Raw genomic sequence first — 24,527 nt, forward strand, 5'->3', positions numbered from 1 at the left:
CTGTTTCTATTCTATCTGCGACGACCTGTAAATGAAACACACATAAGGGTTTTTATTTAGTTGATACAGTTGTTTACGCACAGTCGCACATGCAGTGAAACGAAACGAAACGTAAACAAATCAGTTCTTGAGTTGATCAGTGATCCTGTCAGTTGACAAATGTTTCCTGTTAAATCCAAGGTAATGGTTTAGTGCTAAAATACTTCGGTTAATATTATGTCAAATTTCATGAACAAAATCATTATCTACATTGCATATAGGATAGATCTCCTTTGCATCTTTTTATAGGGCAAATGATGTTGGACTGTAATCAGTAACCTGGATTGTTTTTCAACAAAAAGACATTTGTAAACAAAAATCATGGCTGGAAAAATGAAAGCCCTGCAGCTGTGGTGTCAGCAAAAGACAAGTGGATACAAGAATGTCAACATTACCAACATGACAACATCTTGGAGGGACGGACTTGCATTTTGTGCTCTTATTCATCACTACAGGCCAGATTTAATGTAAGAGTTTGTTTTGCTTGTGTTTTTTAGATTCTTATACATATGTATTACGTGCAATATTAAACTTGATTGATGTGCTACATTAACTTTATAGAAGTTTTTTTTCATTGGCACATATGTAGACATAAAATTTGTAGAATTTAAATCACATGCAATTGCTTGCTGTTTATTAAGTACATTGTTTTGGATGCTAATTTGTTTTGTATTCCACAGTGACTTTGATTCTCTGGACAAAGAAAACGTTTTACACAACAATAAGTTGGCATTTGAGATTGCTGAAAAGGAATTAGAAATTGCTGCTCTTCTTGACCCAGAAGACATGGTTGCAATGAAAGTCCCTGACAAACTTAGTGTTATAACTTATGTGTCTCAATACTACAACAACCTTAACAAGTTGCAACCAGCTGCCAAAGGTATCTATATTTACATTATAATTTGCAATATGTTACATTTTATTTAATATGCCAATTTCAATAGGAGCTCCAATGAAGAGAACTGCTTCTCCACCTCCGGTTAAGGTGGAGGTAAAACGAGTTGCAAAGGTACAATTGCAAGACCTGATCTGTCATTTGTTTATCTTATACTAGTTTATTATCACTTTTGTTCATTTAACAGGATACGGAGTTAACCAAACCTGTGTTGAAAGAAAAGGTGCAAAAATTCAGCATCTGTGAAATATGCAAGAAAAAGGTACACTTAGTGGAAAGATACATAGATGAAGGAAAAGTATACCACCGTCATTGTCACAGGTATGAGTTTAAAGCCCACAATTTTCTTCTTTGCTACATGAATCAACTTTACTCTTATACAATGGTGATCAAAACGTCAGTTTTAGTAACAGGTCAAAACCATCAACAGCAAGACTTACACCGACGATCTCTGTCTGCCTTTTTTTCCTATAAAACAGTAAAACCAATTAGATAAGGAACTTAAGATGCCACTTAGGCGAAACATATATTCCTTTACAACTGACTAATTATGTTTTCACCAAGGATTTTATCTTCTATTGGTTTTACTGTCTTATACAAGGGTGTTTTTAATTCCAGGACCCAGTCTCTTAGTGGAATATACAGACGAGAAGGTTCTGTTGCAATGCACAACTATATGGATACTAGTGCCACACACCAAAAACCAAATGATCCACCTATTGATACCAAAACAAATCCATTCAAAGCTCAAGTGTTACAAAGTAAAACAAATAAAGCATCAGAAGTACCAAAAACTGATTCCAGTAAGCCGGGTAAAGAAGAAAAGCCCACCCCAGTGTCCAGCGATAGCAAGGCTGGCAGACATTTTCATGTTACTGATGTGGTGTCAAAGTTTTCCACTAATAATTCAGAGAAGCAATGGATTCCACCATCAAAGAGGCACTCTAGGACTCCTAGCCCTAGTTCAGTTAGCAGAAACAGCACTGATAGTTCTGAATTGAAAAGCAGTCCATTAAAAGAACCACATGTTGGGTCTAAATCTTCCCCAAAACATACTTGGACACCCAGTAGCACATCAAGTGTTGGTTCCAGTAAACGCAATAGCACAGAGAGTGCTGATACTAAAGATGGCAATCCTTTTGAGGATGCTGCTGAAGAACCAACAGTAGTTGCGAAAACTCCTGACAAACTTTCAGTCCATAGCTCGCCAGATAAAAAGGTAAATCATGATAAAAAGCCTGAACCCTCAACCAATGCAAACAAAATAGATCTCACAACCAAGGATCCAGTTGTTAATAATTCCAACAATGAAGTACTTTCACCATCAGCCACAAAGGACATGCTACCGTCTCTTCTAAAATCGCTTGCAGATGTAAAAGAACAAAAACAACAGGATAAGAAAGCATTTTTAACAGTCAAAAATGACATTTCTCCAACATCCAAAACAGAACCTCTTATAAAGGAACTTCCAAAAGTGACCCAACCACCAATACCCAGTTCAAGGTAAAACAATTATCTGTATTTGACCCACTTGGTTCATTTTGTAAAATAAAAAATTAAACAGTGATTTCTTGTAGAATGAATGCCCTGTGTTAAAACTGTTTCTACAAATATAGTTAAAACCATGGAACATTGTGTTGGAAATGATGTTTCATGAAACAAAAACCTTATGATTTTTTTTAGATAACACAATAGATGATTTTTTTCCCACTTTAACCACTTTGTTCTTTTTGTATTATGGCACTGTATGATTGCAGAAAAAAAAGAACAGTCATTGTTGAAATATTTCACGATTGTAATCAAAAGCGTGAAACTTTTTGTTGGAAATGATGTTTCATGAAACACAAACCTTATAGCACAGATAATCTGGGGGAAAACAATGGCTTTTGTTTAAAGAGATACTGTATCACCATTGCCAATAATTTATGTGCTAAAAGTTTTTTTTTTTTTGTAGGACTGAAATTGCAAAGCAGGAACTTTTGGAAAAGCCAAAGCCTCAGCCAAGATTGAGCAAAGCTTCTTCAAACACTACTTCAGACACAAATCAAGATGAAGTTGATTACAATGACAGTTTAAACCCATTTGCAGACTCAGACACAGAGATGAATGAAGAACCTTCGCCAGATGCTGATGAATCACTAAATCCCTTTGGCGAAGAGGAAGAAAATGAAGAAGCAGAATCTAGTGATGGCGGAAACCCTTTCGGAGTAGATGAGGAAACATATGACGATAAAACTTCTGAACCTCAAACAAGAACAGAAAATGGTCGCAGGACAATAAATGTTGCAGGCCCTAATGAGCTAAGAGTAAATCCTTTTACACAGGAGTATGAACACAAAAAAGAAGCTAAGGCAATAGCAGTGGCTGAAGGCACACCACCTAAACCCCCTTCTCGGAGAAAAGGCCATGCCCCACCTCCTCCACAAAGACCAGTTACCCCAAAGGCATCACCTCACAAAGCAAATGAAAAGAAGGTTTTGTCTCCTCCCAGTGTGGTTCCTCCTGAGCGCAAACACAAGAGGGCGGCTCCAAGTTGGAAAAATGAAATGGAAAAAAAGATGGAGAAAGTAAATGATGCCAATAAAACTGATGGAAAGTAAGTTGAATTTTAGGCCAAAATATTATGCACAGTTGCCTGTTTCAGAAACGGTTTTAATCTGAAGCATGTAACCAATTATTAGAATTTTTTGTGTATGTATTAATCTGTAAACACTGCATTTTTCCTAGATATGTTGCCAAGACAAACCTCAAGACACCTTCACCTTCTTCAGCCCCAGCAACAACTAAAACTCCAACACCAAGTAACACCATTTGTCACATCTAGATTTAATTCTTTTTGTTGACAACATTTAGTTTGCACTCGTTTCGGTTTGTGTAATGCATATAGTTGTTATGACTCACCACCTATTTGTATGCTGAATTGCAGGAAGTATTTGCATAAATTTATAGTTAAACACCAACTGCCGTTAATTCTCACTTGAACCCACCCAACTTCCTTACTTGTTTGTTTACCTCCTTTTAAACATGTCTAGGGAAGTGAAAACCTCACAATGTCACCTGTATGTGTATAATTTATCATTTGTGTATCTATATTTGTAGGCCCTTCATCAAAAAGTAATAAGGGTGTTTCACGGTTGCCGAGCAAGCCAGCAAGACCTGCACCAGGGTTTGGATTTCCTCTGGTAAAGAGAAAGGTAAATGTCCATCCTGAATTTATAAGAAAAACCTTCATTAAGGTATATACTCAATGTTATGTTATGAAATTTGTTTCACACAATTTTTAGGTGAAAAGTCAAATGACCGAGGAAGAAATATCGACGGAAATGAAAGTTCTTGACGTGCAATTAAAGGACTTGGAAAAGAAGGGAGTAAAACTGGAGGAGGTTTTACGAGATGATATGGACTCAGGTGTGTACATTAAGGCCTATTTGCATACAAGTATAGATTTTTGTGGTACCGGTTTCCTAACAAAACTATTATGGTTCTGCTTTCTGTGGCAATGTAGAAAACTTGAATCTTGTATAATTTCACCACCTGTTTCCCAAGCAGGCAATGTTTGTTCCTATATCATGCAACCTAATGCAATGTATTAAAATAGTTATACAGGTTTCATTATTTTTGTTTGGAGGGTGCTTTGACATAGTTTAACTTGACAAAACATTAAAATTTGTGAACTTTAGCCATTCAACGTGCACCACATGCTTTTAGTCTTTCATTCTGGCTATCATGTAAGTCCCAGGGATTAAAAACTTTGAAGTGATGACAATTAAGTGACAATTGGTTGTCGCCTGTGTGGTCTGCATGTGCTTGTCTGACATGTTTGATTGGGATTTCCTATGCTTGACATCATTAAAACCTGAAAGCTACTTGATAAACTCGAACTTATGGCTTGTGTTTTGCAATGGTTGTGCATCATTTATTATTGAGAGAAAAACACAAAAAGGGACTTTTTTGCCTAATTGATTCCTAATGTCAATAATGTCCATTTGAATAAGAACTGAGGATGCCATTCAGTGGCAAAATCGATTTTTTATGTATTATATTGCATGACGAGAAACGCCAACTGATTTGAGTGTACTGAAACCTTAAGTTAAGTATTTGTATTTTTTGCAACTGGAATTGTCTGTAATGGGTGTGCTGTACAAGCACAGTATTATATTTCCAATGTCAATATGTGATTTTCAATTTGTATTTGTTGTAACAACCCTTTGTGTGAAGGTAACGACCACAAACCAGAGAGTGACCAAATGTTAAGTGATTGGTTCGATCTGGTGCAACAGAAAAACAAACTGGTTCGACGAGAAACAGATCTGGTTTTCTTGTAAGTAAAAATATGTTTTTTGGTCCCTTTATCTCAAGGTTTCCCTCCTAAAATATGTTTGTATTTGTTTATGTTAACAGGATGCAACAGCAAAGATTGGAACAACAACATGCAGATGTAGAGTTTAAGATAAGAAAACTACTTAACAAACCAGGCAAGTTTGTTTAAACAACCACAAACTTCGTGATTTTGTGCGACATAGGTTTTTTTTTGGTGACAATTTGCGATTTTCTGACTGGTGTTGCATTATTGATTTTCAGATAATGAGAAAACAGACGCAGAGAAAGAGGAAGAAGCTAAACTGGTGGAAGACCTTGTGAAGATTGTTGAAAGAAGAAACACTATAATTAACTCTATTGAGGAGGCCAGAGTAAAGTAAGAGTAAAACCATTTTTATGTCCAATGTCACATACAGTAACCTCAACTTATCTGGACCAGTTTGGACTAAAAAAAATTCCAGATTGGGCAAAGATCCGGATCAACCAATGTCGAATAGTTAAAGCGCTATTTTTTTACAAATCATTTGTAACTCAAGTTTTGTTCGAATAAGGCGAAATCTGGATTAACCGAATCCGGCTTAACCGATGTTTATTCACTCTACTCTCTATTTATTGCTCAATAGACACCATGTTAAAAATTAAAAGGTGTTTAAAATAATCCATTACAGTAGTAGTAAGAGCAAAAAGTAAGTTGAAAAAAGCACTATTTAGTCCCTAATAAGAACTCATTAACAACTGACAAAACCATATGTAATTATTGAGGTGAAATCATACAATGGTGCATGTGATGCAGTATACACAACAGTTACTTAAAAATACAGTGAACCTCACTTAATCTGGACCCATTTGGACCAAAAAAATGTCCGGATTAGGTGAAGATCTGGATTAATCGCTGTTGATTAGTTTAAGCCTTACCACACAAGTTTTGTCCAAATTAAGTGAAGATCCTGTTTAACTGAGGTGTACTGTATTGCTTAAAAAGTGGTGTAATAAACAGGGAAGAAGAAGAGGATGCTGCCTACGACATGATGAAAAAGATGCAACGTGACTCGCCCAATGACTCTGACACCACTAAAAAGAAAAAGAAGAACAAAGTAAAGAAAATGTTCAGCAAAAGAAAGAAACCAGAAAAATCACAATCTTCTTCACAACAAGAGTAATTGCATGTTTACAAAACTGTTAGCGATGCATGTAGCTTTATGGCAGGTTTGCAGAGTAGTTAAAATAGTTTAAATAACAGTAAAAATGTTCTTGTAATGTTTATGATAGTATTTTGGGGTGCATTAAACGGCGCTTTGCCATGTAAGAAATTCGCTGCTACGCCATGAAAAAACACTTTTCAAGACCTTGATTTAAATGTGTTTTGCTGGAATTGAAACCTGCCAAACAATTCAGTACAGGCCTACTGTGTTAGTTTTATGTCACCAGTGTTCACCTAGCAGTAATATGTATTAGCTGCCTATTCCAGATATCAAACTGTTGCTTGTAGTTCAACCCTCTTTGTCAACACTAGCTGACCTGTATTGTGTACATGTGGTTTTATTGTAACTGTTCACAGCAGACCTTAAAGGTTAAAGGGTTAAGGTCATGTCAACAGTGGTTTCCAACAGGGAAGGAATTTGGTTTTTACATGTGGTTTGTAAATACACACTTAAGCTCTGGGATATGGCCTGTGAAGTTGGTAAAATACCCAATTTTAAATAATCTTTGTATGGTTTACTATATCTTATGTATTGTATTGAATTGATAAGGGAGGAATTTGTCCAAAATGGTTGGGAACCACTGTGTTAAAACCGTAAAGTTATTTAACCCCTGCTTGGTCAGGGTGTATGGTTGATACATATTTAAGGCACTAGTGTACCATTAATACTGTTATCACTAATTACTAATTAGTACTATTGTAAAGGTTTCAAACCATGTGTATTTGTTATTTGAAATGTTTGTACAGGATCAAATATATACATATATTTATATATATGTGTATATGTTACTCAAATCCCAAATGTTGCCAAGCATCTTACATTATCAGACTTTGTACAAGTTGCCAAATAGGCTGGCAAATCTATGTTTACCCTTGCACAGGCAGTATTTGTTTATTTGAACAGTGCCTTATTGTTTTCTTTGCTGGCAAAGACATTTCAGTTCTGTCCAAATGTTGTTATGTTAACCGCCCTAATTTTAGCTTTGTAGCACGACTATTGGCCAACGGATATGCATTTACATTCTAAGTTTCTAAAATAATTTGCAACACACAAAATAGTTTTATGTGTTGACTGACCTATCTTTTTCGTGACCTTCTTCTACTAACAGTTGGTGGAATAACATTAAACATAGGTGCAAGTTGTAGTATTTTTTCCGATTATGTTTCTTATGCTGTTTTTACCTAGTACCCGAATGCTACTAACAATGTCTGGTTCTTTTAACACTTTTTAAAAAGCGTGTGACCCCTTATTTCTGTGTTACTTAGACATCATGTGTCTCCATGACCAGTTTTTCCATTCAACACTAAGTACCAAATTGTGAATAGATAAAGTCAGTGATATGTATTGACCCTTCATTGGTACCTTTGGTTGTATGTATTGAGATTGAGGTATTTTATTGAACTAAACATGCAGTATTAATTTAAAGAGTCTTTCAAAAACGCTTGCATTTTCACTCCATACTGTTTCTAACAATCATGACAAAATTATTTCCATATCCGTAATTACACTTGTATGTGTTCTGTACAATGGTAAATGCAGTACTTAAATTCAATGCATGGTTATGTTGAAATAAAATGCTTGGGTGGTTTGCCAAAGATGATTTTTTTTCAAAATGTTTGCACACAGCTTCAAATTAGCTAATATGTGCAATTCCCTCCAAAATAATTTTCCCATTACTGTATAATCCCACCACAAAGTGTGTAGTGCATGCATGTGCAAAAAGTTTCATTCAGACGATTGTGTTTCATATACTGTATTGTCAACATGTATTATTACATAACTATAACAATACAAACAGGTCTGTCTGTTGGACTAGGTACAAAAATAAGTTAGTGTGATACCGAGAAAATGTAATTGGGTGTCCAAGGTTACTTATTAGTTTGAACAACTGTATATGGGAGAAACAGTACCAAAGCATGAAAATTTGCAGATAGTATTGCTACTTTTAATGGGCAAGTATCAAATGTGCTGAATGATTATTATGTGTATTGCTATTACCCGACAAGATAGTCTGATTTTCAAATTCAAGTACTTTTTTACAATTCCAACACATTAAACTTGCCTTTCAATAAAACAATCAAATACATACAGTATACACAAGCTTTGGGCAATAGATACAAGACCATAACTTTTTGTTTTAATAACAGGAGCTGTGTTTGGCTTAAGTGTCTAGTTTTTGCACAAAACACAGTTTATACTTAAGACTAAAAATACCAAACATTAGCAGCATGACATACCCCTATAAGAGTAAGACACCAACCTCAAAGTTAAGGAGTGCTTCTAAACACTCAGGCAACTTGTAAGTGCTTTTCCGAACAGACAAGTAGTTTTAATTTTAGCCAAATCAAGTCTCAAGATTTGTCAACAACTTCCAAAGCCTGCTGAAGTTTGGCAGTTCTCTCTTTATCAATGATTTCCATTTCTCGTATGAGTATTGATATTTGGGATGAAATAATGGGTCGATATTTTTTGCCCTGGCCCAGTTTTTCCATTTCTTCTAAAAATCTGTGTCTTTCTTCAATTTCAGCTTGAACTGAAACATATGATAGAAAATTACTGCAAATGTGCAAAAAAGGCACTTGGGCAAAAGTACATCATGTATCATGCCAATGTAGGTCCACTTAATCATATTTGCCAAAAAATGATCAAACATCTTACTTTCATCAAATCTGTCAATTTTTTTCACTTGGGTTGTTTTCAATCGCAATTCCTTTAACTTTTCTTCTTTGGATTTTGGTTTAACATCTTCTCCAAATGCCATAATATTGGAAAGCCTGTCTTTCTCCTTTTCCAAAGACTCTAGCAAAGAAAACAAAAAACCAAAGTAATCAATAAATAGAACCACTACAGAGAGAAACATGGGACAATCGAGCATGTTAGTTAAATTACACATTGTGTTAAAATTACCAGCAAGAAGATTTGGAAAAATATCATCATTATGTAATGTTTAGCTTTTGATGCCAAAACAAGGAAACAACTCAGTGATCAATTCAAGTTTGACTTTCTGGCTCATACTTATCAACATGACCTGACATGCTGTTGTCCAGTCTGCAGAACATGGCATTTCCCGACGAGATCTTGCGCGTGCAGGACCTACATGTCCCGCGTGCACGACCCGTAAGTTCGCGTGCAAGACCAATCTCAGCAGGCGCAAAGCAAGTAAAAGAGGTCAAGACAGGCCAATTAAATGCCTTTGGTGCAAAATTTTCGCATGCAAACCCCAAAACGTGGACAAATTTTTTTTCAAACAAAATTGCGTGTGCAGCTGCCATACTCTGCAGACTGGGCTGTTGTGGTGTGGAATTTTAGTTTTGGAAATGAGTCCACTTACTAATTGGTTTAGGCACAAATTGGTCTCGTTGATAAGCTCCACTTTCCTCAATATCAGATCTGGAGCGAATAGATGGAGACGGTACTCCTCTCATTGTAAAAGATTTTTGAGGTGGGGGAAAGCTTTCCAATTCCAAGACCTTTTCACTGCACGTTGGCGGCATTTTCAAAGGAAGGCTTCGGCCTCCTGGAAATTTTTTTTACACATAATTAAATGGCATTTGGACTTTTCCAGTCAACTTACTTCCAACTGTTTCAGTTAGTTTGCGTCGCTGAAAGTTGCTCAGTTTGGATTCTTCCATCATAACTAAAAACATAACAATGAGAAAACATATTTGCTTTACTGAAATATATCAAACTTACCTTTTAATAGATCTTTGGTCTGGTTACTTAATGGAGGAGGGTTTGAGGTACCAAACATGCCACCCTGGGCCACTGCTTGTCTTGATTTCATTGTTTTATATGTTGGTAAGTTACTGTTATACAAATACAAGAAACTACACTACCTTCTGTATACATACCAATCAAAATAAATATGTAAATCCAAAAAAGTGTACTCATTTTTCAAAACATAGTATACTATGTATAGGCCAACCACCCACAACAAAGAATGACAGGAACTTCTCCTCAATGCCTTACCCACTGCAAAAAATTAAAAACCATCTGGTTGTATCAAAATGTATTTCAAATCTCAAATATAACAACATTGTTACCTACTTATTCTAATAACCACAAATCAAGTAAACTCAAACAATTTACATTAGTTTCCATGACAAAATGGCGACACCCTGTGTTGCCCATTACAAATAATATGTTTTAGTTTCGTAACAACTATTAGTTTTTTAACAAAAAAATAATCAAACTTACTGTTTGGAATTAATTGATTTCATTGAAATAGTAAAATATAAGAAAAACGCAAGTCAAATGCAACAGCATTTAGAAAAAACAAAATACTTCAGTTACTGAGTGGTAAGTTGTGGTAATCTTTAGATACTGTGTTGTAAACATATCGTGACGTCACCAACACGCGTGGATGGATAGTTGGATTTCTCGGTGTTGTGCAACGAAAGTCAACAAACTTCTGAGTAGTTAGTCTGTTGGTATTGCGTTAAAATAAACTGGCTACACTGACTGGGATGAATCGAAAAAATTAGTTTAATGTGAAGGATCACCATTCAGTTTTATTAACGTGATTTTTGAGTTCTATTGTTCGTTTCATCCAATCGTGGGGTAGTTTTATTGATTTATTGTATCATAGCTCCGTTTTATGCCAATTTGAAGGAAATTTTGTTATTTTTAAAACTGTTTATGCTTTGGTAGAAAATGTCGCAGTCTGTATTTACTTGCATCACATGCCATGTGGCATTTACTGATGCTGACATTCAGAGATCTCATTACAAAACCGATTGGCATCGGTACAACTTAAAGAGGAAAGTTGTTGCTTTGCCCCCTGTGTCGGCACAAAACTTCCAAGAAAAAGTGATCGCTCAACAAGCTTTGGTAAGCATAATATGGTACCATGAACATAAAGTTTTTCACAAAATAATGAAGGTGCAGATAATATTTTTCTTGCATGGAATTTTGACTATCACAGTTTGCTTGACTGGGATTTGGCAAGGCCTGATGTACTATAAATTAAAACCCACTAAAAGTCAATGCTACATGCACTTTGTATGATGGATGCATAGGCAATTATAGAAATGGTACAAAGAAAAGCTTTCTCAAACTTTAACTTCCTTATTTCAGGTGGCAAATAACAAGTCCCAAGAGAATATTGTAGGCATTGCTTGTAAAGTGTGTCAGCGAAAATTCAACTCCTTTAATTCCTACAATAACCATTTGAAATCGAAAAAGCACAAAGAAGCTGAACAAAGAGAAATTGAAAGTGTTAAACAACAACTTGTTGAGCAGCAACAAGCACACCATGAGAAAAGTATGACAAATTGTGAAAAATATATCACTTGGTATACGAGGTTGTTGTCAAATTAATTGTTTTTAGGTGTTGATGAAAGTGAGGATGAAACACTGGAACAGAAAGCTGTAAATAAAGCCCTCAACGAGGCCAAACACAATTTGCAACAACCAACAATTCTTCGAACCAACGAAACGAAACCTACAGAACAGTATGTTTGTTTTACTTTTCTTGTTACCAAAGTTTCCCTAATCATAATTTTACCCAGGTAGACACTGTTCAAAGTTTACAGTTGAAAACAGCTTTTTGAGGAGAGTACAGACAATTCTGCTTAATTGCAAAGTTTTTTTTTGTTATTAATCAAATTATGCGATTATCTGGAATCTGTATGAGGAAATCCTGCTTAAGAATTTTTATGATTTTCATGTAATAAAAAGTCAATTTTTCGCCAGGTTTGCCAAAGGTGACAATCCAAGAATGAGGTGGTACCAGAGACAAGTGGAGCAGCTCAAAAAGGAAGAGGATGCAGAAAAAGAAGAAAGTGAGGAAGATGATGATGATTGGGAGGAAATTAGTGATGAAGAAACAATTGGTAAATATATGATTCACAATAATTTTGACTGCTAACATTATCTGTTTTAAATGCCCAATGCAATTTTGGGGCAAATTTGTCTGATTCAGTCTAATTAAGTGAGAACCAAACTTATTATGCTTGCATACAACATGGAGGTTTTGTATAGTGTTGGCATGCCACAAATATATCTAGACAGACTGCCCCACAAGAACTACCATCCTCTATGTTGCATCATTGGTGTGTAATGCATTATTATGGTAATCATGGCTCAAGAATACACATCAATTTATCTCTAGTTTTTCCTATGCTTGCATCACACCTGGATGACCTTTGCTTATAACAAGTGGTACAGGTACCACAATTTCACTGGTCTTATTTAACTGTAGTAATCTTTGTAGTGTTATGCTCAGTGTTACAAACTGGCACTGACTGAATTTTTTGCAATAGCAGAGAAAAGTGTGTTCTAGTCAAAGGATGATATAACCAAACACCAACACATTTCCATATTTTTTACACTTGATCATAGGTGTCGATTCCCGGGGTGGCAGTTTGCGTTATGTTACCTTTTAAACCACACTACTTCTTAGAGATTATTAACGCTGCAGCACGAGATACACTTTTGCTGCTAGTAACCAGTACGCTGCTGTGATTACATCACACACGTATTGTGACACAACTCCACAACTAGATGGGCGGTTTGTGACGGGACTTTCATAGGTGTTACATCCAAGTTAACCAATATTGCATATATAGTAATGTATGTGTTTATTCCCTTCCAATAACCGCGAACACCATCTACAAACCATAATATGTACCCTAGTGTGTTTTGATCATGTAAGGAACCACTTGACCAAATTTCGCCACCCCACAAAAGAAAATTTATGCTAAAAAATCGACGCCTATGCACTTGATGCTGATATGTTTCAGTTTATTTTTGTGTCACTTCCACTTCCTACATTCTTTCTAGGTGATCAAACAGACTCTGAAGTAGAATCCCGCCCAGAATCCACCACCACAGAAACATCATCATTAGCTGGAGTTATGTCCAAGTAAACAGTTGCAAGAACAAGTTTTTCAATATTTACTATGTGCAAGTTTTTTGAAGGATAAAAATTGACTCCGATGCCGACGTTGAATCCTTATTGTCTGAAGTTGGACCAAAACAACAACTCCTGGGTATAAAAGATTGCCTGTTTTGTCATAAAAAATCTCCTGATGTGGAATCTGGTGTGTCACACATGTCCGGGATTCATGGATTTTTTATTCCCGAATTAAAGTACCTTGTGGATTTGGAAGGCTTACTTATGTACCTAGGTGAGCAATTTTTAAAAAGGAAAAAAATTATTTGTTTTTATGTTGCAACTGATGATGAAATGTTTGACATTTTTTTGTGATCAGTTTGGGTTTGGTGAAATATACAACATTAAATTTTGTCACAGGGGAAAAGGTTGGCGTTGGAAATGTATGTTTATGGTGCAATGAGAAAGGTCATGCATTTTACTCCTTGAAAGCTGTCAGAACGCACATGAAAGACAAAGGGCACTGCAAGATGTTTACAGATGGAGATGCTGCATTGGAATATGCTGATTTTTATGACTTCAGGTAGGGTTTCGGTTTTAACTGACAAGAGAAATTTTAGCTGTACTTAAATGAAGTTTTTCTAATAATGAAAGCAAACTTTTGTAATGGGAAATCACACCCAAATAGTTATCTATTTGAGTTGAAAATGATTTTAGGTGAAATATATGACCATGCTGCCTGTTGAAGGGCCTGAATAGTGTTCAGTTCAAATATATACTAATGGTTGTGAAATACAAACATTTTAATTACACAAGAAAAAAACACTGGTAATAATAGGCAGATTTTTGAGTGTAAAAGGAAAAAATAAAATTTTACCAGAACTCCCCTTTGGTGGTTCACTTTTAATCTCGATTTGACTCAACAGCCCCAGCTACCCAGATTACGACCCTGATGCAGATAGTGATGAGGAGGAAGAGTTAAGTATCGCTGAGATCGATACATCAGAAGTAAACGGTGATGAAACAGAGATGGTTCTTCCATCTGGTGCTCGCATTGGCCACAGAAGCCTCATGAGGTAAACAACAAATTTGTATGTTCTATAAAATTTTTTAAGAGTGCTGTGGTTAGTTTTTACAGGTGAAATGCTTTTATACATGTCACTATGTTTAAACATTCCCATATAAGTCTTTTTACATTATGTTTTTTACAGATATTACAAGCAAAACTTCCCCCCAGTCGAAAGACATAGTCAGCGAACTGGAAGAAAGCGAATTGATAGACTGATGGCCCAATATAAAGCTATTGGCTGGCATGGAACTTCAGGTAAGCTTAGTTTAGGCTTTATTTTCCAGTTTGTCTTGTACAAAGTGGTTTTATGAATACAATGCTAAAGTGGACAATGGTGATTCTGTATTTTTTGCAGGCACAAGCCTACTGAAACTCCATGATCGCGACATTAAGTATCTCCGTCAAATGAAGACCAAATACCAACAGAAGTTATCAACCTCAAACAACAAAACAATGATGAAACACTTTCGAAACCAGATTGGATTTTAGAGGCTATCGTTTCATATTGTGTTTTTGGCTGATGGTGGAGGGCACTTTTCAAATTTGATCACATTTACTTTCAGCAATAAACAAAAATACTGTCAACTTAAAATTTGTTCTGCAGTACTATTGAGATTAAAAAATTCATGCCACTGTTTAAACTCAAGAGCTGAGCCAGAACTCAGTACCAAGCATCGCTGTTTTTGATGCTTGGCGGAGCAGACTGACCAGAGCATTAAATTTGCGTACTGATGCCCAGCTAACATACTGAACTAGTATTCCAAAAGGTATCCAAGTACAAATAAGACTGTTTTATGAAATATCTTAGCTGGTGAAAAAATATGCACTCCTGGGGGCCTGTACAGCTTAATACACCACTGGCAAGAGACTAGCGACAAAACTACCATGGAATTGGGAAGGTTTATGACGTCATGATGCACCCACAGGTTTGGCCAAGCAATAGCGTGAGATACTCGGTGACCGACCAAATAGAAAATTTAAACAACTACAATTATGGACTTGAGAAACAACTCCACATTGTCAAATTCAATAGGTTTCTATATAGGCGCAACTTGAAAGCTGTGAAACAAGACTTGGTTAGTTTAATGTATTGTTACAATGCTATGACACAAAAAAGCAATGATCACACTTAATCCAATATTTGATTTACCACAATGATGAAGAGCAAGAGGAGAAATGTTCGCAATACACTGGAAGACTCACTGGCCTCGCACAGTGGTGAAATACCGGGCTACAGTTCGGATTTTAGACACAGTCATAAAAGGAATACAGGCAAATAAATGAAGGCACACTGGTCTCGCACTTATTGCACTTTGTTATAGAATGGGATGTGATATGACAAGGCGTTCTGGCTTGACAAAAAACTACAGCAAGCACTATGTACAAATTTACGGCAAACTACATGTTAGAACTGACACAATTGATTTGCTACATCTACAAGGTAAAAAAGTAAGCAAACTGCAAACAGACACATTAAATTTGTTCTGGAGATATTGTTTGGTACATAAAGTTATGACACTTACACCTAAATTTTGCTTTGTGTACCAAGCAGACAAACTTATATGCAATAGATAGGTTGGCAATAACTGGAACATAAAATGTAATTAAATTCATTTATAGTTTTTGAAACTAAATAAACAAGGATGTGCTGGACACTTCATTACTATTAGAAACATGGTGCAAAACCAAACATTTGCAGCTTTTTTCAAACCATTAGTCTTTTAAAATACAAAGTTAGTTACACACACAAACATTAATTCACAAAAGTGTTAAAATGGAGCATCTGAAATTTCATTGTAAAAAATTATGTGTTAATTGATTTGGTACATTTTTGGAAATCAATACCAGCCTTCAAGACACATTGGATTTTTTAATGTGTTACTTAGAACCTGGGCAAGTGTCTCCATAATTACATGAAGTAACGGGGGCATGTGTAGCTTGGCTACATTGTATTCCATCCACTGCAGTTGCATATTCCTGACCAAGGAATCGTCGCCATGAGCAATTGATTGGAACTTTACACAAGGATTGAGTGGAGTCCTGATAGGCAAGTTAAATTAATATAGCAGAACAAAGAATGAAACCAAGCCCTGCTTTAGTAAATAAAAAAAATGTTGGTTTTTGCTTGGGTTAGAACAGACTACCTTTTGGCATGTATGGCTTTACTATTGCTTTATGGCGTTTGTATCATTTTTATGAGTGAAATATAGTCCAATTGAAGTTGAACCAGGATTGGGTAAAAACTCATGTCTTGGACTTTCTTTGAATTATCCCCTTGCTCCTTTTAAAAAATATCACCTAGTCCTGAAAAAATGGGCCCATCTCTTGGTCCACCCATACAAATCCTATTGCCATTGGGTGGTGCACATAGGTAAAATAGCAGCCATTATGCTATTAGTAAACGATTGAGAACCACTGTGCTATACCAACATACCTTGAAAATAAGATCATTAGATCCTGTTGGGCTGGTAAAAAGGATGTTATCATTAGAACTCTGTAAAACATTAGGTATTGTTAATTTCAATACCATTTAAACAGCAAACTTACGTAGGTATAATACCAACTTGTTATTGCATTTATTTTTTTCCCTTATTTATTACGCACTGTACTATGGGCATTCAGTGTTATTTACCCTGATGAAGGGGATTTGTACAGGGCGCCAAAACGTCAGTGCAAAAATACAATTGCCAGAAAGGCTCTACAACGTTGATATTGATCAATTTGACTAAAAATATACCTGGATTTGGTTAAGGAGGTACCAAACTTTGTCATTGTATTCAAAAGAGTGATGTTGAGATGTAACCAATGCATGGGGTGGAACCTGTAAGGTTAAGCAAACACCTTTAGTTATTTCCTGGTGGAATGTGGCATAACTGCAACAGACATGATATAGTGCAGCAGCAAAACCTATGCGTTCTGCTTGATGAAGCATGAACCACTTTGGGCGAAGATTTAACGCTTGACTTAAGAATCGTGATGCTTTGAGACTTGCTTTGCACTAAAAGTTTAGCTTTTACCTGTGCTAAGTGACAAGTAAGGTAGTCCTCTGGGGGAGCAATGGTTCCGTTAGGGCACAGCAGCATGAAGTGTTGCCTTTCCGTTACACTTATAGTTGTATGTTTAATGAATGCCACATCCCCGTCACCATTTTTTAAACAGCTTAAAAAACAAAACAAAAAATTCATAACAATTTGTCCGATTGGTAACAGAATATTTATTTCTTACGTGAAAGCTCCTGTATAGCCACTGTATGGGCTGTTCTTTGTGCAGTCACCCCTGCAGTTTAGGCATAATTGGGTTATAACACCCGGTTCAGAACTTTCAATCCCTGGCACACAGCTGCTGTTGACAAAACTTGCAAGACCCAGTGGCAAGTTACATCTTGTTCCAATAAAGAATGCTAAATCAAATTTTGTGGCCTGTTAATGTGCAGTGTCAGTTTTCTTTTGATTGCCAAATATATTAAATTTAGTTTCGGCCAAATATTTATGAGTTGTATATCCCCATTAACTTTATATTAGCAGTTTTAATTTTTTCTAATGTTAGAAATAAGTAAAGCGCGAAGAATTCATGCTTCTGTTTTAAATTCAGATTAACTTTTTGACAGTGTTACCCAGGATTGTCTGTAACTACAAAACATTTGACATAAATGAATACAGAATTCAAATTGTTCATTTGGAATGTGCTATGACAGCAAGGTTTCTGCTTGATCAAGCAGGAAGCAGATCTTTGTTATGCTTAACCAAGCACAGGGTACTTCATACTGACATTTAAAGAAATGTTTGAAGACCCAGTAAGCCACCAAATATAGACATTGTGTATATACGTCGGGGATGGCACGAGTCAAGCCAGAACCCAAGTACTCGGTCGCTCAATCGCACAAACTGATCGAGCATTAAATTTGCATATTCATGCCCTGTATTATGAAACTAGTGTTCAAAAGGGTATCCAAGAACAAAAATTAATGTTTTATTAAATGCTTCATATGTTGGAATAACACATATTCTGGGGTCTGTACAGCTTAAACACACCACTGGTGGCGCAAGGGACCTAGGAAAGCTACAAAACTAGGGTGGAATGAGGAATGTTTGTGACTACACAATGCACTAAGAATTAACTTAAGCTCGGTGCTCGACCAAACATTAACTTATGCTTGGTGCTAGACCAAACAGAAATTTGCAGTTTTGGACATTCCCAGTAAATGTTGTAACATTGACGTGTTAGGTTTAAGTAAAAATATCTATCACAACTAAAACTTTAAAAGCACTTTGGTTTGCAACATCCATGGATAATATTTACCATTCCTGCTCATCAAGCCCACAGGGACGTTCCAGCCAGCAGTCTTTTGATACCCTGTGTGGCAAGTCCTTTTGCCCTTTAAGCCTTCTTTTGTAAATTTAGTTGTGGTATCATTTGCCCTTATAGCAGCAACAGCATAGTAGGACGGAATACTGCCTAAAAAAATTGCATGAAGTCATGTGTTTAAAATTGCCAGTTAATATTTATCAAAAGATTTTTTATTGCATTTGAATAATTTTGAAATGAAAATGACATCTTTTTTTCTGCAGTATTGTTTGGTAATGCTTTAAAGTAAACGTTTGTTATCAAATGTTCTCCTAAGACAGAAAAAAAACATATTAAATGTTTAAAGCAAATTGCAAAAAAACTGTGATTATACTGAACAATATAAAAAAACTGGTAATTAAAAAAAAAATTTTTCATGTAAATTCATTGACTGACTCTGTTACTTGCAATATTTTGCATTCTCAGTTAAAAATAGTGGCATAATTTAAAGTACCTCCCCCATAGTGCTCAGCGACAATTGGCAACAATCCATGGTTTATGCCAGCATTATAAAGCTCTCCACCATCCATAGTGGTTACATCAGCAGACCCACGTGATATCAACAAAGCACATGCATCAACATTTTCAGCTAAAAATGAATAATAAAAGCAGTTATCTGATTTAGACTTGATTTGTGTTTTACAAAATATTATTTCTAAAACCTCTTGGATAAAGGTGCATTAAATTTCCAAAAGTAATCAATCAACTGATTGCATTAATGCTTATTATACACATATATATATTTTTTTTTTTGAAACTAAACAAATGTTATACTTTGCAAATATTAGATTAGAGATGTACCGAATATTCAGTTCGCCAAATTTATTTGGCCAACATGGCTATTTTTGCAAAGATTCGGTTTCGGTCGAAAAACATATTGCGATTCGGCCAAAAGCGATAATTATACATTCTTTGATTGAAAGTAGTTTTTACTCCAGTGTCATGCATTATATAAAGTATTTTTTGTATAAGTTGTTACCCAGCAAGCAGACAACAGTAACATCAGAATCCATTGCAGTAATTCTTGAGCCAATCAGTTCACATTTTGTTTTTTCTTCTGTTGACACTACGCACCACCGAATTCTTGATTCTGGTAGCCAAAAAAATAACAATCGGATAACCACAGTGACCACACTAACATAAAGTAAGACAGAGACAAAGGCAATATGTTGGCCTATTTGGTAAATGATTCGCATCTTTAGAAAAGAAATATCACAAACTGATAGCCAAGAGACATAGGAAAGTTAATGGCAAAAAATACATTTTACATCATACAATATTGAACAACTTTTGACATCTGCAAGGCATAATCTGTGCTTGCACAAACTTTACCGAATTAAGATTGGTGATTAGAAAGAAAACGAACTAAAAAGTGCTAAAGAGTTGAGAATTTAAGCACACGGTATCAAATTTCTCTTCTTTCACATACCCATGCTGTCAACATGTTGTGGTAACAGACAGGAACGGGAGTTGGGTACATCTATTTGATTTGTACACTGTATGCTTGCCTGGGCATTGATGTATTCCTGGCCGAGCATAGCCTGCCACAAATGTAACAATGTCTTTGAATAGTTTTGTCCCGAAAAAAATTTAATAATACCTTTTGAGTTGGAACTAATCAAGTTATGTACAAAACCTAATTGTTCATGGATTTTTTGAAACAAACTGTGTACAAATGTGACTGGAAAGTTGTTTTGTATCTTTACTTTTTAAGGTCATGTGTCAAAGCATTGGGTTAAGTACACAACCACTTGCAGTGTGGCTTTAGGCCCAGTTGTGTTTCGTTTGGCTGTTTCAACTGTTGGCATTACAATGTGAAGTCCTTTAGATGCCAAGATAGTTTTGTTTTTAGTGACACAGAATTTACATTTGTTATGGATTTTTTCATTAGTATTTCAGTTCGTAGCATCTTTTTTTAGTAAATCGTATATATATATATATCAAAACTTACCTCAATGGTACAAGCTGTTTTAAGTGGAAGCAGCTGTTGTGTTGAAGACTTAAACAACAAATCTGGAGAAGACCCACTAAACAGCTGAAAGTCTCCATCGGTGTGAGGACCATACCTTAACTAAAATACATTTTAAATAATAAGAATAAACGAAAAATCTTGCCATTTTAGGGAGGGGGGGGGGGGCGCAATAATAATAAAAGTAAACTAAAATCTTGCAACTGCTAAAAAAATTAAAAATGTACTACAAATTAGTAAGAACTTGAACAAAAATATAACTTTAAATAATTATTATGTAATTCAGAAATATTTTACCCACCTGGGCAACTTCAAGCAATTGTGTGACACGAGTAGCTATCTCATCGCTTGCAGTCTTTCCCACAACTACTGAGTGAGATGGAACTTTTCCCAAATTGCATGTACGGTAGGCAGAGGTTGGTGCCCTACTTCCATCAGTACAAAGTAACTCATAATCCTTAAACAAAAAAATGTTTTTTTTTAGTTTTCCACCACAAAGTTGTCATCAAAATTTTTTTGTTAAATATTGACATCAACTTTAAAATTTAAATACCTCCCAATTTTAAACTTTTAGATCTTTCTACTATTTTGTACTGACACCAAAGTCATTAAAGACATTTTGTAAACATAAAATAGCTTTGAGTACAGTTTTTATTAGAAATGTTACATATATATATATATGAAGAAACTTTCTTACAGAAGATACAAGAAGACTGGCCCACTCATTAGTATTTAGTCCGTCTGTATTATCACGAACAGTGGTATGCTTCACAAATGCAACATCACCGGAGCCTTCAGTTAAACATCTACAAAATAAAGAATAAAGATAATAGTGTGAATTCTTGAAACCAGTAAGTTACAGTATTAGTATTCCAACATTTTTGACCTCTAAAGACTAAGACTTAAAACCTCACTGTTTGGTTTATGAGCATTTAATAAAAGTGTCTAAATCAATTTATTGTTTACCAAATTCATTAGTAAAAGTGTTACTGATGAAGCTAAGATTTACCTAAATGCTCCACTGTATCCACAATAGTCCTCATTATCACAATTGCGCTTGCAACTGCCTTTACAAGCTGAACACAAATCTGCACCACCCCCTGGTGCACATACACTGCCAAAGAGAGAAGAAATACTAGCTGCTGCATCACACCCAGTAATAATTCCTAAAAAGCAAGGTCATTGTTAGGGTATTAACTGATTTAGTTCATTTTGGTACACATTAAGTTTTACCTTTGGTTTTTAGTGCTCCAACTGGCATTACCCAACCAGCAGTTTTGTTAATACCTGTATGACAGGAAGTTTTGCCTGTCAAACCAGCCGATGTGAAACTTGTGGATGGATCAGATTTTTTTACAACTGCTACTGCCCAATATGTTGCATCACCTGAGAAACATATTAACTTATAGCCGACTTCAGTGTAGCTTTTTGCCATAATACTTTTTTACATAAATATGACAAAAATGGTTTATCAGTATAAACTGCAAAATGATCTGTGTAGCAAAATGAAAAATATTTCCTCTAAAAAAAGACTAATACAGGATTTTTTAGGCACCGCTTTTGTTACTTGATGCATATGACTTGCATGTAGTTTCTATTCTTTTTACCTTCGCCATAATCTTCTGCCATGACAGGTTTAAGTTTATCACGGTGCATAAACATATGACCCCCATCAGTGGTCATTGCATCTGCAGATCCACTCTCAATTGCCGAAACACAATCATCTACGCCTGCCCGGGGTATGCATTGGAGGACAGGTTGTACTTGTGCAGAAAGCATAGTTTTTTGCATAAGTGAGCATTTATTCATTTCAGCTGGACTTACTGTGCACCACCTCACCACCTGTACTTGAAGGGTCCCTTGGGCTGTAAAGACACAAATAACAAAAAAATAATACTACAAAAACATAAAAGCATTGCCATATTTTCCTTTTCAAATGAATGTAATGTCAGGTTCAAATATTCAGAAGCCAATTTGATCACTTACCTAGCTCATTCTTGGTTACAATCAGACCAATCACCAAACCAATAATGACAAGTATGGACACAATTGCCCACCCAACCAAACATCTACTTTGACTACTTTTTGGAGCAGCACCATCCTAGTTAAATAGAAAATATGAGAGTGTAAATGGAAATACCATAAACACGACTAGACGGTATTTATTTACTTTTTCAATGTTTATAATATTTTGTTACATAAATACATGAAAAACAAACATAAGCACTTAAAATTGAGATGGAATGCAATAGCATCAACAATTGACAGTGTAACAAAAACATTTACAAAAGTGGGTAGACAGTTGTTTCAGTTACAAATGCATTTTAACACAATTTTTAATTAAAAAACCTACTTGGAAACTATGCAAAGCGAAAATACCCCAAGGCTATATCTTATCACAAAACACATAGATAAATGCAATCCAATACTTACCATGTTCATGAAGCCTATTCCCATATTTCTGTTGATAACTGACTCAAATCAACTGCAGCAACAGCTAACGTTAATTCAGCACTGTATTACAAAATCAGGATTTGTTTTTCATCATTGCAGCAAACAAAGGACCAAACAAACCAAACATCAAAAGAGTTTCGTAAGCATTGCAATTGTTTTAATGCACATGTACATTAATATTGCCGCCAAAACAAATTTGTTTGTTTATCATATCATGTGATATGCATAGCCAATCAACGTCGACTTCTAAACTGCTTTATTTAATTGGTGCTTAACTTTAATGGTAACCAAAAGCTACATTCAAAAGTAAAATAATATCAACTTAGCAACTTTTTTGCAGAAGAAAATTCGCGCAGCCGTACGTGAGAACTCGATTGGCGAAAATGGCGCAATGACTTTGCAAGGAAAAAAATCTTAAAAAATCGCACGTGTGCTCAAACCGTGAAATGTGGTCGCCCTTTCGCGTAAAATCTGCAAGGGAACCTTCCAGACCAACTCACTCCTATCAATCAAGATAAACATTTTTGCTTCCTGAAATCAACTACTGCGAGCTGACATAGAGACCGTAAAGTCTGGGTCTTGTATAAAAAAATCGTTATATTCTTATAAAACGCTTTGCAAATAGTTACATCAATATTTTTGCTACATTTTCCTCTATTTTAGCCTCTTTTCGGGCGTTTGCTAATCTTGATCTTGATGACTTTCGGTCATGAGATTGAGAGTAATCCCAATTTTAGCCTTTTCGTCATATCCGTGCAAACTATAACGAACATTAAGCGTGACCCACACTTGATTACGTGCGTCACTGAAAGAAAAGACGTGTTTCACAATTTTGACATTTCTGCGAACTCTCGACAGAAGTATGGCTATCAGTTGCAACACGTTTGCAGTAAAATACTCAAAACCTCAAATTACTCTGTGGTCATACAGGACGGCAATACGCAATACCGCTACTTATAGCAGTGTTTGTTATCTAAAGTTGTATCGCCTAAAATTATTTTGCGTCGCCCCTGTTTTTGTTAGAAACGCAAGTTTTAACTTCGTTTCGTAGCCTCTTTGTTTTGTTTTTGACAAAATTTAACAGCGCAAAAGTAACTAACAAATGCGTTGCACTCACCCTAAAGTTCATACGTTTCTGCCAAAAAACGATTAGTTTAAGCATAGCCTACAATTAGGCTATTACATTTCATAGCTACAACTTATGAAAGCTTGCCTGTCCAACACATAAATATGCAACTAACATTGAAATTATGCATTTGCATGGATCGTAGGAAAACACAAAGTTGATTTTTGAAGATATTTTGGTCGCTTTAAAAGTTTGGAAACCACGACGGACTTAAGGAAATACGCATCAGTAACGTTGCTTTCCTGAATCGCCCAATCAAACAGCCAGCACAAAA

The 24,527-nt window shown here is 35.6% G+C and overlaps 4 protein-coding genes across 5 annotated transcripts; 2 read left to right on the forward strand and 2 right to left on the reverse strand.

The window, feature by feature from the left end:
- Positions 1-51: 51 nt before the first annotated feature.
- On the forward strand, positions 52-8,056 carry LOC145218461 (MICAL-like protein 1). Of its 2 annotated transcripts, XM_080085863.1 has the most exons (15): positions 52-180; positions 289-506; positions 720-919; positions 984-1,048; positions 1,122-1,255; positions 1,553-2,437; positions 2,889-3,530; positions 3,662-3,735; positions 4,034-4,128; positions 4,219-4,342; positions 4,615-4,662; positions 5,153-5,255; positions 5,336-5,409; positions 5,516-5,630; positions 6,252-8,056. In XM_080085863.1, exons 2-15 carry the CDS (start codon positions 361-363, stop codon positions 6,412-6,414), a joined length of 2,868 nt encoding a protein of 955 aa, XP_079941989.1. In that variant the 5' UTR covers positions 52-180; positions 289-360; the 3' UTR covers positions 6,415-8,056. The 2 variants fall into 2 exon arrangements, with proteins under 2 accessions (XP_079941989.1, XP_079941990.1); XM_080085864.1 differs by lacking the exon at positions 4,615-4,662 and having other exon boundaries at positions 53-180.
- A 448-nt stretch (positions 8,057-8,504) lies between these two features.
- Positions 8,505-10,459, reverse strand: LOC145218467 (UPF0193 protein EVG1-like). The gene is made up of 5 exons (XM_080085870.1): positions 10,150-10,459; positions 10,031-10,093; positions 9,788-9,973; positions 9,115-9,255; positions 8,505-8,989 (listed from the first exon to the last, which is right to left on the reverse strand). The coding sequence occupies exons 1-5, from the start codon at positions 10,238-10,240 to the stop codon at positions 8,808-8,810; spliced, it is 663 nt and encodes a 220-aa protein (XP_079941996.1). The 5' UTR covers positions 10,241-10,459; the 3' UTR covers positions 8,505-8,807.
- Positions 10,460-11,061: 602 nt separating this feature from the next.
- On the forward strand, positions 11,062-14,952 carry LOC145218463 (cytoplasmic 60S subunit biogenesis factor ZNF622-like). Its single transcript, XM_080085866.1, has 10 exons — positions 11,062-11,286; positions 11,533-11,719; positions 11,786-11,909; positions 12,151-12,290; positions 13,240-13,321; positions 13,378-13,586; positions 13,712-13,874; positions 14,218-14,367; positions 14,503-14,615; positions 14,716-14,952. Exons 1-10 carry the CDS (start codon positions 11,110-11,112, stop codon positions 14,847-14,849), a joined length of 1,479 nt encoding a protein of 492 aa, XP_079941992.1. The 5' UTR covers positions 11,062-11,109; the 3' UTR covers positions 14,850-14,952.
- Positions 14,953-15,433: 481 nt separating this feature from the next.
- On the reverse strand, positions 15,434-23,396 carry LOC145218462 (melanotransferrin-like). The gene is made up of 17 exons (XM_080085865.1): positions 23,107-23,396; positions 22,660-22,774; positions 22,281-22,538; positions 21,907-22,059; positions 21,683-21,839; positions 21,371-21,479; positions 20,975-21,130; positions 20,656-20,775; positions 20,134-20,245; positions 19,684-19,794; positions 19,159-19,293; positions 18,660-18,815; positions 17,586-17,760; positions 17,378-17,519; positions 17,098-17,181; positions 16,795-16,854; positions 15,434-16,400 (listed from the first exon to the last, which is right to left on the reverse strand). Exons 1-17 carry the CDS (start codon positions 23,128-23,130, stop codon positions 16,239-16,241), a joined length of 2,229 nt encoding a protein of 742 aa, XP_079941991.1. The 5' UTR covers positions 23,131-23,396; the 3' UTR covers positions 15,434-16,238.
- Between the last annotated feature and the right edge of the window lie 1,131 nt (positions 23,397-24,527).

This window comes from Phallusia mammillata, chromosome 3, assembly GCF_965637545.1.
Source record: "Phallusia mammillata chromosome 3, kaPhaMamm4.hap1.1, whole genome shotgun sequence".
Lineage (NCBI taxonomy): Eukaryota > Metazoa > Chordata > Ascidiacea > Phlebobranchia > Ascidiidae > Phallusia > Phallusia mammillata.

Excerpts from the sequence above, each read along its gene's own strand:
- LOC145218463 (XM_080085866.1), top strand. The coding sequence starts at position 11,110 with ATGTCGCAGTCTGTATTTACTTGCATCACATGCCATGTGGCATTTACT. Across the intron at positions 11,720-11,785 it reads ACAAGCACACCATGAGAAAA|GTGTTGATGAAAGTGAGGAT; the intron begins GTATGACAAATT and ends AATTGTTTTTAG. Across the intron at positions 11,910-12,150 it reads GAAACGAAACCTACAGAACA|GTTTGCCAAAGGTGACAATC; the intron begins GTATGTTTGTTT and ends ATTTTTCGCCAG.
- LOC145218467 (XM_080085870.1), bottom strand. The coding sequence starts at position 10,240 with ATGAAATCAAGACAAGCAGTGGCCCAGGGTGGCATGTTTGGTACCTCA. Across the intron at positions 10,094-10,149 it reads GACCAAAGATCTATTAAAAG|TTATGATGGAAGAATCCAAA; the intron begins GTAAGTTTGATA and ends TTATGTTTTTAG. Across the intron at positions 8,990-9,114 it reads AATTGACAGATTTGATGAAA|TTCAAGCTGAAATTGAAGAA; the intron begins GTAAGATGTTTG and ends CATATGTTTCAG.
- LOC145218462 (XM_080085865.1), bottom strand. The coding sequence starts at position 23,130 with ATGGGAATAGGCTTCATGAACATG. Across the intron at positions 21,131-21,370 it reads CCAGTCTTCTTGTATCTTCT|GATTATGAGTTACTTTGTAC; the intron begins GTAAGAAAGTTT and ends TTTTTGTTTAAG. Across the intron at positions 19,795-20,133 it reads ACAACATGTTGACAGCATGG|AATCAAGAATTCGGTGGTGC; the intron begins GTATGTGAAAGA and ends TTTGGCTACCAG.
- LOC145218461 (XM_080085863.1), top strand. The coding sequence starts at position 361 with ATGGCTGGAAAAATGAAAGCCCTGCAGCTGTGGTGTCAGCAAAAGACA. Across the intron at positions 3,736-4,033 it reads AACTAAAACTCCAACACCAA|GCCCTTCATCAAAAAGTAAT; the intron begins GTAACACCATTT and ends CTATATTTGTAG. Across the intron at positions 5,631-6,251 it reads ATTGAGGAGGCCAGAGTAAA|GGAAGAAGAAGAGGATGCTG; the intron begins GTAAGAGTAAAA and ends TGTAATAAACAG.